We start from the raw sequence: 18,446 nt of genomic DNA on the forward strand, positions 1-18,446 counted from the left end.
ACATTAAAAAAGAAGAGAAAAATGTATGTACTTGAAGTTATCCAAAAATTGAGTATCAGTTACACTTTTAAAAAAAAAAAAAAAAAAGTGGATACAAATTCAATGAGTAGCACAAAATTAGGTGCCACATGAAAATTATATGAAAATCTGCAAGGATTGGAACTTTTTCATCGGATGAGATCCAGAACCGAAAGATGTCTATCAAAGAGTTAGAGGGACTGACTAAATTACAAAACAATTAATTTCGTGTATTCACAAATGTTCATGTCTTTGCAAAGAGCAGATTATTCACTAGTGACTTAATTAAACATTGGTTTTGTTTGTTACAATACCTTCCAGTTAATATTTACAGTTACACAGTGGAATAACTTATTTGTCTACCAGTTTTACAAGCTTACTCCCAGTCAGCATCAAAAAATCCTGCATCTTTCATCTCTGAGTAGTAAGCGCTGTCCAGAAGCCAATCTTCCTCCTGCAATTGTGACGACAGAAATGAGAGAACGCTTGCAATTGCGCCCAACAAATAATTAATTAGTCAAAGACCTAACTTGGGAAATTACCTTGAAAAAATCAGCTAGGAATGTTACATAAAGAAAAGGAAGATAAAGGGAGTGATAGCAAACTACTGCCAAATTATACAACCTGCAAAGTCAAACGATTTGCAAATGTCAATTGAGTTGAAAGGACTATTAATTTGGAAGAGGATAGGTGTTGGAAACAAATTTGTCTCTACCAAAGTCCAAAGTCAGCCTTAATGCCTGCAAGCCCACAGGCAAATGACACTACAGCAGTTGTTGCAAACATGACAATGACATAATTGTAGAAGGCTGGTCGTGCTGCATATAATGGAAAACACTGTATGTTAATACGAGGTGTTGGACAGGGAAAATGGAATAGGAGAAGAAGAGGAATAAAACATCTGACTTACGAGGCAGCTTATCTCTCCACTTTGAGAAATGCACAAATAATATGTAGCCATACGCTGCAGTAAGAAGAAGTTTGTGGGTGAACCAGACACCCCACTTCCCCCTATGAGCTATTTCCACGTCAAGGAAAAGTGGAACTCCAAATCCAAACATAAAAATTACCTGACGAAATGAAAAGAAAGACATATAAGAGCTGCCACATATATTAATGAACGTGGTTCTGTCGCATCTTAAAAAAACAACGAATGTGGTTCTGAAAAAGTAGCAACAACTCTGGGTCACGAACGTTTTTCACTTCTTGCTTCCTATTAAACAGAACCAGGTTTTTTATGGGTAAACAGTAACTAAGTAAAATTTAAGTACTATCTCCAACATCTTTTGCATAGTACTTGCTAGTATTCCACCTTGGACTTGTGTGTTAGGGAACATACCCCAGTGCTTATTAGCAAAAAATATACTCAGTAATCTCGACAAATATCCAAGTTGGGCACGCATTAATTACTGGTCCCACCCCTTCTCTCCCAGCTGCATTATTTAGTGGGGTAAGTTTCGCTACCATGTCCCATGTCCGAAAAGCACAACAACATTAAACTCACCATTTTCTGGAAATATGTGTATCCTACCTTTAACAATCATGATGGGCTAAAAATTCTGTGTTCCTGGATGGATGTCGCTGTTCATATACACTTACCTTTTGAAGACTGATTTCTCTTGTTTCAAGAGAAGCTTTGCAGCAACAGACAAAATGAGGCATCCCTTAAATTCAGGGAATCAAACAAAGAGCGGAACACATCACATTGAGATAAATCATTTTAGTGTGTCGTTGGAGCACCAAAGGCTTCCAATGAAATGCAATTACACGTTTAGCATGGCTTGTTAAAGCACAAGATCTTGATCCTGTCCTGCTTGCAAGTGTAAGAAACTCAAACCAACCAATCAAGCTCTACAAGATATACAAGGCAACAGACTCAGCCATCTTCTCACTACAATATAAGAGCATTCTCCCTCAGTATTCTTTTACCATGTACTATACCACCATTTACTTCGCGTTCTCACTATTGGCCATTTGGAATTTAAAACGGGACACTATAGCACCCAATATTTTCTTTTTGAATCGGTACTATAGCGCCCAACATTGTGAGGGTTTGTCCACATTCTTTTCAATTAAGCTTAAGATGAAAACAAGGACAGCAACTGATGGGAAACTACGCGATTTCTGCAACACTATCATTTGCTTCATCTATGCTCCCGTACAAAAGGAAAATTCATGGAAATTCAGTCAAGAAGGAGAAACATTATAGCAAGAAAGTGAATATTTGAATGGAAATAAATAGACCTATGCGCCAAAGTTTCACCAAATTACACTTCAATAAAATCTAACCACATAGCCGGTGCTGAATACTGGGTCTTTCTTCTGTGTAGATACCACTTATCGGCAAACTTAGTTTAATGGGTTCCTTTAATTCGTTGGATAGGGGCCAATTTGTGATAAAGTTTATGCTCAGGCTGGAAAACAGGTTTTCTGTCACTGGGTTGCAATCATCGGTGCATTCACCAAGTAAACTGTCTTTGTTAGTCAAAAGACAGAGAAACAAAATGAAGAAATCTTTACCTTTAACAATAAATCTGCCCCGACAAAAAGGCCTGAAACCATGAACGTACGTGCTAAAGTTTCCAAACAGCTCGCGTAATTGTCCTGAAGTAAGAATGCCACTATGCTAATCTCCAGAAATAGCATTGCTGACGTCGCAAACAATGACAGAAGATTCCAAGCCACCTGCTTTCCTGGAGTGCACTGCCACACCTGCTTTGGCAGAATTTGGATGGCGAAGCAATAACACTTAAGGACAGCAGTGTGTATAAAGATTATTGTTTAAGACCACAATAATATACATAGACCATAACAGCACTAACACGGAAGGTAAGATAGGTTCCAGGACACAGACCCCTTTCCTTCAAGCAATTTTTACAGCAAACAACAAGCCCACATAACCACTCAAGAAACGACAAACTTTCAATCACATTCCATAACAAACTCAAGAAAAGATTGACCACAATAATCAAGCACAATTCTTTTAAGCATATGATGCTAATCAAAGTTCATTTTATACTATTTTCTAGTCTTTTACTACAAAAATAGCGCAAAGGTCAGATTAAGTCATGCTTTGATCACCCTGTTTATCTAGATGTCCATATTCCCTCTTAATTTACGTTTCTACTCTATCTTCAGCAACCACAATGGTAATAATACTCTATTTGCAAGCCAAGAGCATCATTTTCTTTTATAACGGTGGTGTCCATCCAACTTGTGCACACCTTGACTATTCACCATGTACTAGTAACCTTCCGCCAATGCAGTTACCAGGCAAATCTTCCCACCAAGGAAACATTTTTGCCTCGACTGGGATTGGAACTCTGACCTTCCATGGTCTTCATTCCAACTACTGATATGCTACACCATTGAGGTGAAAATCGGTAGCATCATAAGAATTGATGAGTCAAAAATCTAGAGTCAAATGTGTACATGGGCGGCTCAATAAGTTTGGTGGCCTAAAGCCAAACTTTAATGTGAGGCCCTTTTAAAAAATCATATATATTTTTAGTTGAAGTAGATTTTTCTAGCTTTTTGAGAATAAAATTACTTCAAATTTTTCGCATAAACCATTTAATCTCTCATGTGCAGTATGATCTTAAATAATAGAACATTATTCAAGAAGTTGATAACTTTGTATTAAAAGAATTTTTTGATGTTTCAATATACTTGTTGCAATGATGAAAACCCGAGGAAAAAAATAGAGTTTAAAAGTGTATTGTACATATTTTCTAATGATTAATGTAATCCTTTTTTTACATAAAATATTTTACTTTTATACTTCGAAATACTTAATATTTTCTTCAAAAGATTTGGGGCCTCACGAGAAGAGTTGTGATGGGATGGATAGCATATCTCCTTCTTTAATCAGAAGTATTCGGTTTCAGTATTTGGAACGAAAAAAATCCCTTATAAGGAACAGTTCCCACTTTAATAAATTTTACACGGTACGAATTTGAATTAATCAATGTCACAAATTAAATATCGGACATCAAATAAGAATTGGGAAACAAAAATTGGGGCCCCCAAAATTTCGGGGCCTAAAACCACCACTTTAGTGGCTTTACCCTCTGGCCGCCCTTGAATGTGTAATACTTCCTTCTCATTATTTTAAGATGATAAGTCGAATAAATGTGTCAGGATATACCACAGTTCAGCTCACTTACCCCTAAACCCCCCCCCCCCCAAAACCCCCCCTAAAACCCCCCAAAAAAAAAATTAATAATAATCACGGAGTGACTGCATTCTGGTAATCTCTTCCTCAATTTGCTTCAAACCTACAATCCACTGAAGGCAAACCAGAAAAAAGATCAATCGCGATAAGAAAACATAATGTTTATCAACATGAAACCTATCAAAAAGGAAAATCTCCCTCCTTTCCATAAAGAATAAAGGGTTCCAAATACTCAGTCATCCCAAGCACCCTCCGCCAGCCAACCAATAGCAATAGCAAGGGATCCCAGCTTAAGGAGCCACTCCTCTCCCTCAGCTATCCTTAATGGCTCGAGCTGGACAAGCAATGCCAACTTTTACATTATCACCTTAGAGAAGGTTAAAGTATCTAATTTAGGTCTCAATTCCAACATGAGACAATGAGTTAACATTTTTCAGGAAATAAGATGTACGTATCTGTAAACTACATAAAAGTACAACTCCACAGGACCACAAGTCATTAAAATATCTCGAAATTGAATAAATTAAGAAGAGTAATATCACAAGGAAATATTTACCGTCAAGCTAAAGGAAGTGAAAAAGATAAAAGTACCTGAAGAAAGCACCAAGCTAGATTTAAAAGAGCAGCAAACCACAGAATTCCATAGTATCCGATCATAATAGATGATCGACGGTGATTGAGCTTCTTAAGGTTGCTCCTAGCATGAAACCCTAAGTACACTATGAACAAAGCCGAGGGTAATACCAGCGCCGTATCGTGCCAGAATCCATGGCACGCAGTTGTGGAGCTGGGAAACCGGAATATGAAGTGATCTAGACCGGTGGTTCGGACCGGACCGGCTTTAGTGATGGAGTGTGTTCCGCTAAGATTCGACATTCTTCGAAGAAGTGAAAAAGCAGAGAATTTAAGGCATTTTGAGAACTTGAAGATGAGATTGAATCGAAATTCGAAACCCTAGAGGTGACGTGAAATGGAAGCAATCGCCAATCGCGGTAGAAGAGATCGATGGGTTGCTGTGTTGATGATGCAGGAAGAATTAGGAAATTGAAAGTTTGGTACTTATTTGGACGGGAAATAAATTAATGTGGAGTGAGGAAAAGACAAAAGAATGCCGTGCAGATATATATACAGCCACTTGGCAGAATCAGTGGAGTTTGCATTCACGTGCTTTTAGTGGAACTAGTTGGACTTCCATTCAGAATCTATCGTATGCTTTTGCTTTCTGTAACTAATTTAGGAAACTTTCCTAAAAGGTGATGATTTTCAATTCAAGTATGAAATATTTCACAAGATGAATATAATTTAATCTGTTACTATAACAAATTACTTGTTATTTATTCTAGATTTCTATTCTTATCACCGAAGCGAGTACATTAATAAAGACCACAAGTAGAAAGTTTACAATTACATGATAGAAGGATAAACCCCTGTTTCAGACCCTGTAAGACAACAAAAAAACGTTCATAAAATCAACACATATACAAGTAGTATCCTCAAAGTTGAAGCTAACAATGTTAGTAGTCTCTGTTTCTGTTTATCTTTTTTGATGAATTTTCAACTTCTTCAATCTTCCATTTCGTCTTCTTCAATTTCTTCAATCCTCATCTTCTTGACTGCTTGGACAGCATCACTCCTGGGACCATTAGGAAGCTGAATCAATATATCCGATTTTTGCCCGGTGGTAGCATTCACAAGCCCTCCATTCTTCTCCACCCTGTAGGCTAGATCTTTCCCGCCGACACCAGCATCTATGTAAACCGTTGAGTTCTCATCAATCTCCTCCTTCACAAGCATCTTAGATAGCTCGGTCACCACCTTCCTCTCCAACCATCTCCTAATAGGTCTTGCACCATAAACCTGAATGCCATGGTCACCACAATAAGTACAAGTTCGCAAAATAATCCTAAAATATTGGACTAGATTAAAAGATATAATACTTACCGGGTCATAACTCTCTGAGAGTATGACATCTAGAGCTGCCTCAGTAACACCCAATGCAATACCCCTCTCAGCCAGCCGTAGTGCAACGTCTTTCATCTGGTAGCGGCATACTTGCCTCAACTGCTCGTGGGACAGGGGATCAAACACAACAATCTCATCCAGCCGATTCAGGAGCTCGGGCTTAAACTGCTTTCGCACCTATAACAAAGCATACACACATGTAAACAGTTGTCATTCTAGCTAATAAGGTAAACTATTTCACTGTATTGCTCCAGTTTTATCAGCAAAGGGTACAATTAAAGAGTTACTAGTTTGAGACTATTAACCTCCTGCATGACCATTTCACGAGCCATCTCCATGGTACATTTGCCCATTAATCCAGACAACAGATACTCTGCTCCCAAGTTTGAAGTCATAATAATCACGGTGTTGGTGAAATCAACTGTGCGGCCTTGACCATCTGTTAACCTTCCATCATCCAAAACTTGAAGCAATGTATTAAACACTGTAGGATGGGCTTTCTCAACTTCATCAAAGAGCACAACACTGTAAGGCCGCCTCCTGACAGCTTCAGTAAGTTGTCCTCCCTCATCGTGCCCAACATAACTGCAGATGTGGAACACATGAGAATCTGTGATTGATACTGTAATAATATGACATTAAAAGAAAATAATTAGATTCAAACTTACCCTGGTGGAGCACCAATCAGCCGCGCAACAGAGTGTTGTTCCATGTACTCGGACATGTCTATTCTGATCATCAGTTTATCATCATCAAAGAGCTGCTCTGCAAGAGCTTTAGCGAGCTCCGTCTTTCCAACACCAGTTGGCCCCAAGAAAAGGAATGAACCAGTTGGTTGCTGTGGCCTTCCTAAACCAGCTCTAGACCTTAACACGGCTTCAGCAACAGCTCTAACTGCATGATCTTGCCCGACCACTCTTTGGTGCAACCTATCGCCAAGACCAATCAGTTTCTCTTTCTCATTCTGCCCAAGCCTTGAGACCGGAATACCAGTCCAGCGACTCACAACTTCTGCAATCTGATCAGGACCCACAGTCTCTGTTAGCATTGTACTCTCAGTTGAGGTACTCTCAAGATTTGCTATTGCAGTTTCCACTTCTTGAATGGCCCCATATCTCAGATCTGCTGCCCTCGCCAGATCATATCTCCTTTCAGCTTCTTGTAAAGCATAAATGAGCTCATCGCGCTTTTGCTTGAGCCTGCGAAGCTCATCTATCCTTTCCTTCTCTTTTTTGTACCTCATCATCAAGGGCTGGAGTTTGTCTCTCAAATCATCAAGTTCTTTCCTCACCTGGACCAGTGTCAATATAATTCCAGTCAGTACTATTCTTAACATATCTTTTAGAAAATAGAGCAATTACCAGTAAAAGCATTGGTAGCATATTATACTTACTTCTACGAGACGTGCTTTGCTAGCTTTGTCTTTTTCCTTCTCCAGAGCGTGAAGTTCAACTTCTAGCTGAATTCTCTTCCTTTCGAGATTGTCAATTTCCTCAGGTTGACTATCAAGCTGAACTCTAACATTTGCACAAGCTTCATCAACTAGGTCAATAGCCTTATCTGGCAAATGTCGACCTGAAAATACAAAGAGGTTAGTGATTTTTGCACCTGGAATGTGCAGCAAAGACAGTTTACATGCCAAACTGCCAAAATTTAACTGGCTGACTGCTTAATTTGTCACAACACAGACATAAAAAGCATTTTGCAAAAACTGAAAGGTGGAAACGAGCTACAGTTTTGATTTGAGAAATTTTTAATTATCCTCAAGAAGTTTTAGTACACTTCTGACAATCATATAAGTCCGAATCCACCATTATCCAGATGGGGAGCAGCTTGTAACGCAAAAACAACTCATACAGCTGTAAAGGTCCAGAAGGAAGTGCAGACAATGATATGCTAATCAAGTCTCATACCCTACCTGCTTAAATGAATCAAAATTCTGGCAACTGCTTCAAGAAGTCATTTTAGTACCAGACAATTATACATCTATAGCTCCGACACCATAACATTTTAGGTTAAGATTCACCCTTCATTCGCTTGACCGAATCTAAGACCCATTCTGATCTATAGAGTTAATGAAATGCACGAGGAATAAGTAGTGCATATATATGCTTAGTGATTGACGGAGAAAAGACATCAAAACAAGGTGCTATTTTTATCAAAACAAGGTGCTATGTAAAAATAGCAAAAGTATAGATACCTGTAATATACCGAGATGAGAGCTGGGCAGCCACTACAAGAGCTCTGTCCTGAATTTTGACACCATGATGCCCTTCATACCTCTCCTTCAACCCGCGGAGAATACTAATAGTGTCAGTAACACTAGGCTCAGCCACATACACCTGCTGGAAACGCCTCTCGAATGCAGCATCCTTCTCAACATACTTCCTGTACTCCTCAAGCGTAGTTGCACCAATGCACCGTAATTGACCTCTGGCTAGCATTGGCTTAAACAGATTAGCAGCATCCATAGACCCTTCTGTCCGACCAGCACCGAGGACTAAATGTATCTCGTCAATGAAAAGTATAACTTTCCCTTCTGCTTCTTCAACTTCTTTCAGCACAGCCTTCAGCCTCTCTTCAAACTCACCTCTGTACTTAGCTCCAGCAACTAGCGCTCCCATATCCAATGCTATAAGCCTAACATCAGCTAAATTACTTGGAACATCACCACGTACAATCCTCTGTGCTAGCCCTTCAACAACTGCTGTTTTACCCACACCAGGCTCTCCAATAAGAACCGGGTTGTTCTTCGTCCTCCTTGATAAAATCCGAACGACTCTTCTAATTTCTTCATCCCTACCAATCACGGGATCAAGCTTTCCTGCTTGTTCCACAAGATCACGGCCATAAGTCTTGAGTGCTTGGAATGTGGTATCCCCTGAAGCACTTTCCACTTTTCTTCCTTCCTTTCCTCTAAGTTTCTCTACCTCTGATTTCACTCTTGATGCACTCACTCCAGCTTCTTTCAAAAGATCTCCAATTTGGGAGTCTTCTAGCAGTCCTAAAATCAACTGATCCACTGCTAAATGGCTGTCACCACGAGACTTCTGCGACGATTGTGCTCGTCGTAACACCTTGATAAGGGAAGTGCTAGGTGGGATTTCGTCAGGAGTCGGTGTCTGAGAAGGTAGCTTCTTCATCGCTTGATTCAATACCCGCTCCACGGAATTAGCTACTTCTTCATTCCCACCAGCATTGACGATTGCTTGTCGAAAAATACCATTGTGATCAGATATTAAGGCCACAGCCATATGCAGAGGCGTAAATTGAGCATGCCCTGCGGATAGTGCTAGCTCGTGTGCCCCAGCAAGGGCCTCGTTAGTCTTGTGGGTGAATTTTTCAGGATTCATAATGAGTCACCTATAGACAATCTGCAACAAAAGCACACACATTCCAAATAATAGGTTAAGTAATACTCCTATTTTCCACATTAAGTGCACTGTACACCATAAGATCAATAAAGATGGAAAACTAGCAAGAATAGCAAATTTACAGTTCTAGATGTAACTATTGCAAATCCGCACGAGAATAATAATTGAGTTAATCAACAATCGATCCCCTCGATATATATATCCAATAAAAAGAGTCTAAAAGACATGGCGAAAAAAAAGGATCACTAATTAATTGAACTTTCTGTAACTTATCAAACAAGTAATGCAAAATTACCCAAAAAGGGCAGAACGTATTCAATTAAATCATACATCCGACAACAACTAGTTTGTGATTTAAGCGTGGTTAATACATGACTGATTGAATTATCAACTGGAACACGCATTAAGAAGTGAATTCAATCAAACACATGCTATCCAAAACAATGCCCGCAGCGGCAATGCCGGCGAATCAACAAATATTACAGCACGAGAAAGAAAATGCAGAATATGGAAATGAAACAGAGATAACCAATGATCAAATGCCAGACATGCAAGTGAAGCAAGCATACCTTACGGCAATAAGCGAATAGTAAACCAGAAAATTTGCAATTCCTTCAATGTGATTTGGCGAATTTCGAGTGCTTGGTGTCAATTTGTGTACAATTTCAGAGAGATTTCACAAAGTTCTTTGAGTACGAAGAAGAGTGGAGAAGGGGAGAGGTCCTTATGCTAAGCAAAAGCGAAGAGTCTGGAAAGTTTGATGATGAGCCCAGAAACTACCAGATTGTTCTACTCTGGAACCGGGACGTGGAAATGGAGTAAAATGTGGGCTAGTTTTATTGTCTCTGGTTTTTACTGGATTGACCGAGATATGTCAGTTCACCACCCTCATTTTAGCATATTTCACTATCAGTCCCGTTCTGTAATAAGATAGTTTTCTTTTCATTTTAATATTTCTTTTAGTCATTGCTCTCATATTCACGATAAATGGTACTCTATATTTGGAGTTAGGTTTAACATAGTCCGTTAAATATATCGTTAAGCAATTTTAGTCCTTTAATTTTATAAATATTTGGTGATATTCTAGTTGTTAGATTTAAAGAAAATTATGAAAAATAATTAACGGTAACTAACATTTAGAGGTGCATTCTTTGATTTCTATTATTTTTGTTTTAGTATTTTACACAAATTTTTTGAGAAGCAATTTCTGTTATGTTTATTTGTTTTTGTGTCTTGGTCATTTTATGATTGATAGGTTCTTCCTAGTGTTTCTAGTTAAATCTTCTTTTTTCTACAACTCAATTAAATTTAAGAAAGGCGAGAACCTCAAGGATTAATTATCTTTCTCTCTAACATCTCACTGCCCAACTCCTCACCATGGAACCCCCACCGATCAAGCCACCACTTCCACCGGAACCATCGGATAAACACATCCAAATGGAGGTAGAACCACCTCAACACTCCTATAAGGAAATGCTCCTGGACAAACAAGTGAGCAACCAAACCAACTACTACGACATGGACAACAAGTCAATTCCACAGATGGATAAAGGTAAGCACATTGAAGGCTCAATTCCCCTCTCACAAGAGGAAAAAGAACGCCTTTATATGCCATGGAGATACTCGGTAATTATCAAAATATTCAAAAGAAAGATGCCTCACCACATGCTTCGCTCTAAGCTAATTGACCAATGGAAGCCATCTGAACAGTTAATCTTGATTGACCTAGGGTGGGACTTCTACATAGTAAAATTTAGCTTAGAGGAAAACATGGTGAAGGCACTGCACCTAGGGCCTTCGTTTATCTCTGGAAACTTCCTATCAGTACGAAAATGGAAACCAAAATTTATCCCCCAAGAAGCCACCCTCACCTCTACCGCCATTTGGATACGGTTACCCCAACTGCCAACAGAGTTCTATGACAAGGTTATATTAGAAAAAGTTGGGAGGAAATTAGGCAAACTCCTCAAGATAGGTCAATGCACATCCTCTACCCTAAGGGGGAGATATGCACGCATCTGTATCCAAGTACCTCTAGAAACTCCAATGGAAACAACAGTAATCATAGGAGATCATAAGCAGGCAGTGGTTTATGAAGGCGAAGGAACCCTTTGCACCAGTTGCGGCAGGATAGGGCACACTGCTCCTTAGTGCAACTATAAGCCACACACATCCACAGCATCCAATGGACCACAGGAAGTTCATCAAAAGGAACCAGCCCCAGAGGAAAGTGAATGGAAGACTTCACCTTCCCACGAAGACGCAAGCAGGGACAGCCAAAAACAATTGTCAACAATGAAGGTAAAGTGCATAAACCACAGCATAGTCCATAGGCAGAAGAGGTACAGGTAAACATGTTTGACGCCATTTCAGGTAAATTCCTACAAACCCAAACTTTTAATTACAATTCAAAAAACTCATTAAGCAGTACACAAAAAAAACAAAAGAAGGCCACTTGGCCCAATAAAACTCCCCACCGGTGCTCAACATACGCCAAAACACGGGCAAAATCCAAGCCCAAGAGAACAGCCCAATACGGGAGCCAAACGAAAAGCGGGGCCAACAACAGATCACCCCACCGGGTCAAATCACCAGCCCAATTCTCAAGAGGACACCAGCCCAAACCCCAATGCCCCAATCATCACGCTGGGCGCAATGCCCAATGGGGCCGGTCCCCTACACCCAAACGGGTACTCCACCATGGGAACCACTGACAACCCACCTCCCCACCCAAACACCAAAAACCTATGATTTCCCTACCAAATCTACTGCAACATCCTCTAATAGAGAAATCCAAAGAGACACAAATGATAATCGAGTGCCCTATCTACAACCCCTTCCTTCTCCGGTCGAAAAGACCACAACCGTCACCTCCATTACATCCCCAATTAATGAGCACCCAACCCCCCTAGCCCCAATGCTCAGAAACCTTTCCACTATCCAAGATGTGACACCAGAAGGGCTAATGATGGGAGAACATCCCTTAAACTTCACTCCCATCGTTACCCAAAGTAGTAAACCGAAAAAGCACAAAAATGGCAAAAGATTTGCTACCGACCACCATCTCCACCCTTCCACTACCACCGGACCACCAACCGGCCTCCTGGTTCGAGGTTGTCTTGCAAGGGCGAGGCCTTTCCTACGATTTCACCCTGGACAATCGGAGAGTGACACTGATAATGCAAAATTCGGCACACCTAGCCAGGGTGACGGTGGAAGCCCTGAATAAGGCCTTGGTGGCGTTTGGACCTCTCCTATGGCAGTCGATAGCCAACAGCGACAGCCCATCACCAATAACAGACCCCCAAACACTCAACAACCACATCCTTCAGAGCTTTCAATCCCTCCCCTTCTTCCCAGATCTGATGAAAGAGGACCCAGCGGCGGAGCCAGTCTTCATTCCGATCGACATACCAACCAAACCCTCATCTTCCCCTCCAAAGAGAACGAACAACTCACCACCCCTCCAGAATATCCAAAAAGGAATCTCCAAAGCACTGGAGATACTCAAGCAGAAGGATGCCCCAGAGGAGCCGGAAAGACTTACCCAGCACCAAGGACGGACTTGATACTACTCGACTCGGTAAGATCGATCGAATTCAGAACGGAAGCAAGCAAGATAATTGTAGTCCTGTGCCCCAAATCCATGTCCAAGTGTGGAATGAGCCTAGTCTCAGCACAAATACACGGACCATTGAAACCACTGCTGAACCTAACCCCAATCCTGAGCTTGAAAAGGAAGTCTCCACCCCCCCCCCCCCCCCAAATACAAGGTCTGCCAGGACCAACGAACCCTCGAGAGGGATCTCACCAATCACCCACATCTCCAATGATGAACTACGTCATATGGAATGTTAGGGGTGGAAACAATGCCGAGTTCAAACGGCACTAGTTAGAGATGGTGAGAATGCACAAACCAGCAATGTTAGTCTTGCTTAAAACAAAGATGGCAGATCACCAGACCTTGGCCCAGCAGCTTGAATTTGACATGATCATTCAGTCTCCAGCGGTAGGCACATCTGGGGGAATCGTGTTTATGTGGAAGGAGGATCTCGTAGCTGTGGAAGAAGTAGCTACTACCCCCCAAGGTATCCACGCAATGGTGAAGGTAAGCCCAAATAACCCTCAATGGCTTTTTTCAGCTATCTATGCTAGTAACCTCTTAATGGAAAGAAAGCTCCAATGGGAATAGTTAATCACTATCTCTAATAGCACAAGAACAAACTGGTTCATAGGAGGAGACTTCAATGAAGTCTTGAAGGCCAGGGACAAGTTTGGGGGCAACCCTATAAACCTGAGCCGCAACAACCTATTTTGGAATTGCATAAACAAGTTTCACCTAATAGACCTAGGGTATAAAGGAAGCAAATACACTTGGACTAACAAAAGGTATTCCAACAGAACTTCCCTAATCCTAGAAAGAATTGATGGGTGGTTTGCCAATGAAGGTTGGATAGAACAGTACCCTGAGGCAACTGTTCGGCACCTAGCTAGGACCCACTCTGACCACTGTCCTTTAAAAATTCAACTGGTAGGGCCCCCAAACAACAAACCCTCAAGGCCCTTCAGATTTGAAACAATGTGGGCTAGCCACCCTTCCTTCCCCAGCATTATCAATAGAACATTCTCTGATCAATCCACCCTCCTCCAATCCACTGAAAGTTTCAAAACTCTGGCAAGCAAATGGAATCAGGAAGTCTTTAGAAACATTTTCCATCAAAAAAACAGACTCATGGCTAGAATCTGTGGTATCCAAAAGTCCCCTAGCTACCAATTCAGTAGCTTCCTTCAAAAGCTTGAAACAGACCTTAATGATGAGCTAAGCTTCATCCTCAAGAATGAGGAAGACTTTTAGAAGCTGAAGTCTAGGATCAACTGGCTAAATGAGGGTGATGCCAGCACCATATTTTTCCACACTTCTACCCTTAATAGAAGAAGGAGAAACAGAATTCTATCCCTCAAAGAAGAAAATGGCAACTGGCTCCATGACCAAAAAGAAATCCAGTCATCCATTGTTGGCTTCTTTACTGATCTTTACACAACCTCTCACTCTGAAGTCCCTTGGGCAACCACTCACCACTCCACCATGGAACCCATTCTGTCCCAAAGTCACAGGACTTTCATGGACAGACCCCTTCAAATGAGTGAGATCAAAAGGGCTGTCTTCTCCAGCAAACCCTTCAAATCCCCAGGGCCTGATGGCCTCCACCCTTTCTTCTACCAAAAATACTGGGATATTGTTGGGGACTCTGTCTCAGAATTTTGCCAAAAGTGCTTCATCACAAGCCCCATGGATAAAACCATGAATCAAACCCTTCTGTGCCTAATTCCTAAATGCCCACAAGCCTCAATGTTGAAAAACTTCAGACCCATCGGCCTTTGTAACACCATCTACAAAGCAGTCACTAAAATCATTGTAAACAGGATAAAACCTATCCTTCCTCACATCATAGGACCAAGCCAAGCAAGCTTCCTAACTAACAAAAGGGCCTGTGACAATGAAATCATTGTCCAAGAATACATCAACCATTTCAGAAAAATGAAGGGCAAGAGTGGCAATATGATTCTAAAAATAGACCTAGAAAATGCCTTTGACAGGCTGGAATGGTCTTTTATTAGAGACACCCTAGATGCCTTTAATTCCCCCAAGGGCCTATCCAGGCTCATCATGTCTTGCATAAGTACTTCCTCCGTCTCCATCATAGTCAATGGGGAAAAACTGAACCCTTCAACCCCTCAAGAGGCATAAGACAGGGAGACCCTATGTCCCCCTATCTATTCATTCTGTGTATGGAAAGACTTTCTAGATCCATCGACAAGGCAGTTCTGCAAAATCAATGGCACCCCATAAGCATAAGCAGGTCTGGACCAAAAATTTCACACCTATTCTTTGCAGACGACCTCACTCTCTTTGCCAAAGGTAACATCAGGAACTGCAATACCATCCTCTCCATACTACACAACTTCAATAGTCAGTCAGGACAAAAAATAAACCTAACCAAATCTAGAGTCATGTTTTCCTCAAACACCACCCAAGATACCTCCCAACAACTCACCAACCTACTGTCCATCAAACACACAACCTCCTTTGGAAAATATCTTGGTTTTCCCATTTTCCACAAAAAACAATCAGCCTCAGACTTCCAATTCATTATTGGCAATATGCAAACCAAGCTGGCTGGCTGGAAAACAAAATTCCTTAACATGGCTGGGAGAACAGTCCTGGCCAAGACCACCCTGAGCAGCATCCCAAGCCATGCAATGCAATACATCACCCTTCCTACCAAAGTAACCAATCAAATTGATAGAATCCAAAGAAACTTTCTGTGGGGCACCACCCCTGAAAGGTAAAAGCTCCATTTGATTAAGTGGGATGTAGTCACTGGGACCAAGTCTAAGGGAGGGCTAGGGCTGCAAAAAGCTAGCTTCAAAAACAAAGTTGCTCTCTCAGATCTGGCATGGAGAGCTTACAAGAAAACCAACAGTCTTTGGGCTAGAGTCCTAATTCACAAACACTGCAACATGTCCAGACCTCCCCATGTTTTGAGGCATCCAAGGAACCCTAAATCCCCAATCTGGAAGGGATTACTAAAGGGCTGGAAAATCTGTAGCAAAGCCAGTAGATGGATTGTTAATAGAGAGAATATGGTCAATTTTTTAAATGACGTTTGGATTCCCAACCAGCCAGCTATCAGGCATATGATAGAAGGCCCCCTAACCCAAAATGACCTCAAAGTCAGGGTTGAAACAATTCACAATATGGGCATTTGGGACACCTCAACACTGTCCATCACCATTCCCCCACATATCCAAAACCTTCTCAAGTCTGTGTTGATTCCCAATTCCACCACCAAAGAGGACAATCTAATATGGGACCTGACAGCCAGTGGGCAGTTCTCCAACAGCTCTGCCTATTCCTTCATAAGCAGGAACACATCAGACTACCCTCCTGGGGAAGAAGCACCCTTCAAATGGATTTGGAAGCTTCAAACCCCCAACAAAATCAAGCATTTCCTAACCCATAGAAGACTCCCAGCCAGGAGCTTTCTACACTCTATTGGAATAAACTGCCCCCTCATTGCCACTACTGTGGCTTTGATCAGGAGGACATCGACCACATTTTCTTTCTTTGTCCCAATGCTGCCCATTATTGGAATGTCATATTATCAAAATCATCAGCTTCCACATCCCCCCACCCTATCCTTAATAGCCTTTGGCAATCATCATGGCCAACTCTCAAAGGTGTGAAGTACAACAACTGCCTCAACTGGGACAGTCTCATCTCATTCTGCCTCTGGCATATTTGGTTGACAAGGAACAACAATGTCTTCACTAACAAAAAAGACCACATTAACGCCAACAACACCATATCAAAGGCAACAGAGTACCATGTGTTTACAAATAACAACCCCAAAATGGTAACACATCACATCATGCTAAAATGGATACCCCCACCCAGAGGTTCCTCCAAACTGAACACTGATGGAGCAGCAAAAGGCAACCCAGGAATAGGTGGAGCAGGGGGGATCTTCAGAAATCATAATGGGAACTGGATATTGGGCTACATGAATAACATACCTCAAACAACAAACACAAGGGCAGAAATTCAGGCCCTTATTAGAGGTCTACAACTAGCTGAACTAAACAACCTAGTTCCGCTAGAGATAGACACTGATTCAGCAGAATCAATCAATATGCTGATAAATGGAAATCTGATTTTTGACCCTCTAATTTGTGAATGCAGATCAATGATCCAAAGGATGGGCAGCATGGTGGCGAGGCACACCTATCGGGGGCAAAACTGAGTAGCTGATGCGCTGGCGAAGGAAGCAGCAAAAGAAAGTTTTTTGAACAAATCTTTGTCTTTAGCAGTTCCTCCAATGTTTACCAATGATGTATTTTGGGCAAATATCCTAGGAATTGAACTACCTAGATCTTTTGTGGGCTGTAATCTAAGTACAATTATGCAAAACATTGCAACAATGGGTGCCATAAGGTACCCCAGCAACGTCCCAATTGTAACCCCCCGTTTAACTAGTTTGGCTAATATAATATAATATCCTTTTGACAAAAAAAAAAAAGAAGCACGAAGGCCTTAGCGAAATGTCGTTCACCTTTTTTACCCTTTTAAAAATAGCTTTCACACTAGAAAAAATCGTCATTTATTTTCTTATATTTAGAAATAGTCATTTAATTATTTTTCTAATATTTAGGATTTCAAAATCAACTAAATTTATGTACTGATTCCTTCCTTATTTAAATTATATAATATAACATATTTGTAAAGGCAAAATAATAACAATAATCTTTTTTTATTAAATCATTCCGTGTAGAAAGGCTTAATATTTAAAACACTAACTAAGATTGTTCCTAATATTGTCCGCTATCTTTTTGCTTAATTTGGGCAACAATCAGCACATGCATTTCTCATAATTTGTATGCAGTTATTATTTATTTTACCATAAGGTACCCCGCAACATCCCAATTGTAACCCTCCCGTTTAACTAGTTTGGCTAATATAATACAATATCCTTTTGACAAAAAAAAAAGCACGAAGGCCCTTAGAGCATCTCTAATGCTACTCTATTTCTTGCACCGAATCCAAATTTGGTGCAAGAAATAGTGCATTCTTGCTCCAATGCCACTCTATTTCTTGCTCTATTATAGAGCATGAATAGTGTTGCACCAAATTTGGTGCAACACTATTCATTACTCTATATTTGGTTTAATATTATTTTATTCACTTTTTTTATTTTTGGACTTTTAATTTATCATATATTGTGTATATAATTAACTTTTATATTAAGATCTTTATAATTTTAATTTTATATCCTATTTTTTGATATATTAATTTTTGTATATATTATATTTATATAAAATTATAAGTTAATTTTATTATTATTATAATTGTATAAAAA

The 18,446-nt window shown here is 40.5% G+C and overlaps 3 protein-coding genes across 3 annotated transcripts; 1 reads left to right on the forward strand and 2 right to left on the reverse strand.

The window, feature by feature from the left end:
• On the reverse strand, positions 179-5,305 carry LOC109233393 (transmembrane protein adipocyte-associated 1 homolog). Its single transcript, XM_019399249.1, has 6 exons — positions 4,784-5,305; positions 2,539-2,730; positions 929-1,088; positions 734-836; positions 561-642; positions 179-472 (listed from the first exon to the last, which is right to left on the reverse strand). Exons 1-6 carry the CDS (start codon positions 5,066-5,068, stop codon positions 395-397), a joined length of 900 nt encoding a protein of 299 aa, XP_019254794.1. The 5' UTR covers positions 5,069-5,305; the 3' UTR covers positions 179-394.
• Positions 5,503-10,361, reverse strand: LOC109233392 (chaperone protein ClpB1). Its single transcript, XM_019399248.1, has 7 exons — positions 10,098-10,361; positions 8,355-9,528; positions 7,548-7,729; positions 6,823-7,445; positions 6,460-6,739; positions 6,134-6,331; positions 5,503-6,049 (listed from the first exon to the last, which is right to left on the reverse strand). The coding sequence occupies exons 2-7, from the start codon at positions 9,505-9,507 to the stop codon at positions 5,756-5,758; spliced, it is 2,730 nt and encodes a 909-aa protein (XP_019254793.1). The 5' UTR covers positions 9,508-9,528; positions 10,098-10,361; the 3' UTR covers positions 5,503-5,755.
• On the forward strand, positions 10,906-11,679 carry LOC109233748. The gene has a single exon (XM_019399612.1). It carries the CDS (start codon positions 10,906-10,908, stop codon positions 11,677-11,679), a length of 774 nt encoding a protein of 257 aa, XP_019255157.1.

The sequence above is a fragment of the Nicotiana attenuata genome, chromosome 10 (assembly GCF_001879085.1).
Source record: "Nicotiana attenuata strain UT chromosome 10, NIATTr2, whole genome shotgun sequence".
NCBI lineage: Eukaryota > Viridiplantae > Streptophyta > Magnoliopsida > Solanales > Solanaceae > Nicotiana > Nicotiana attenuata.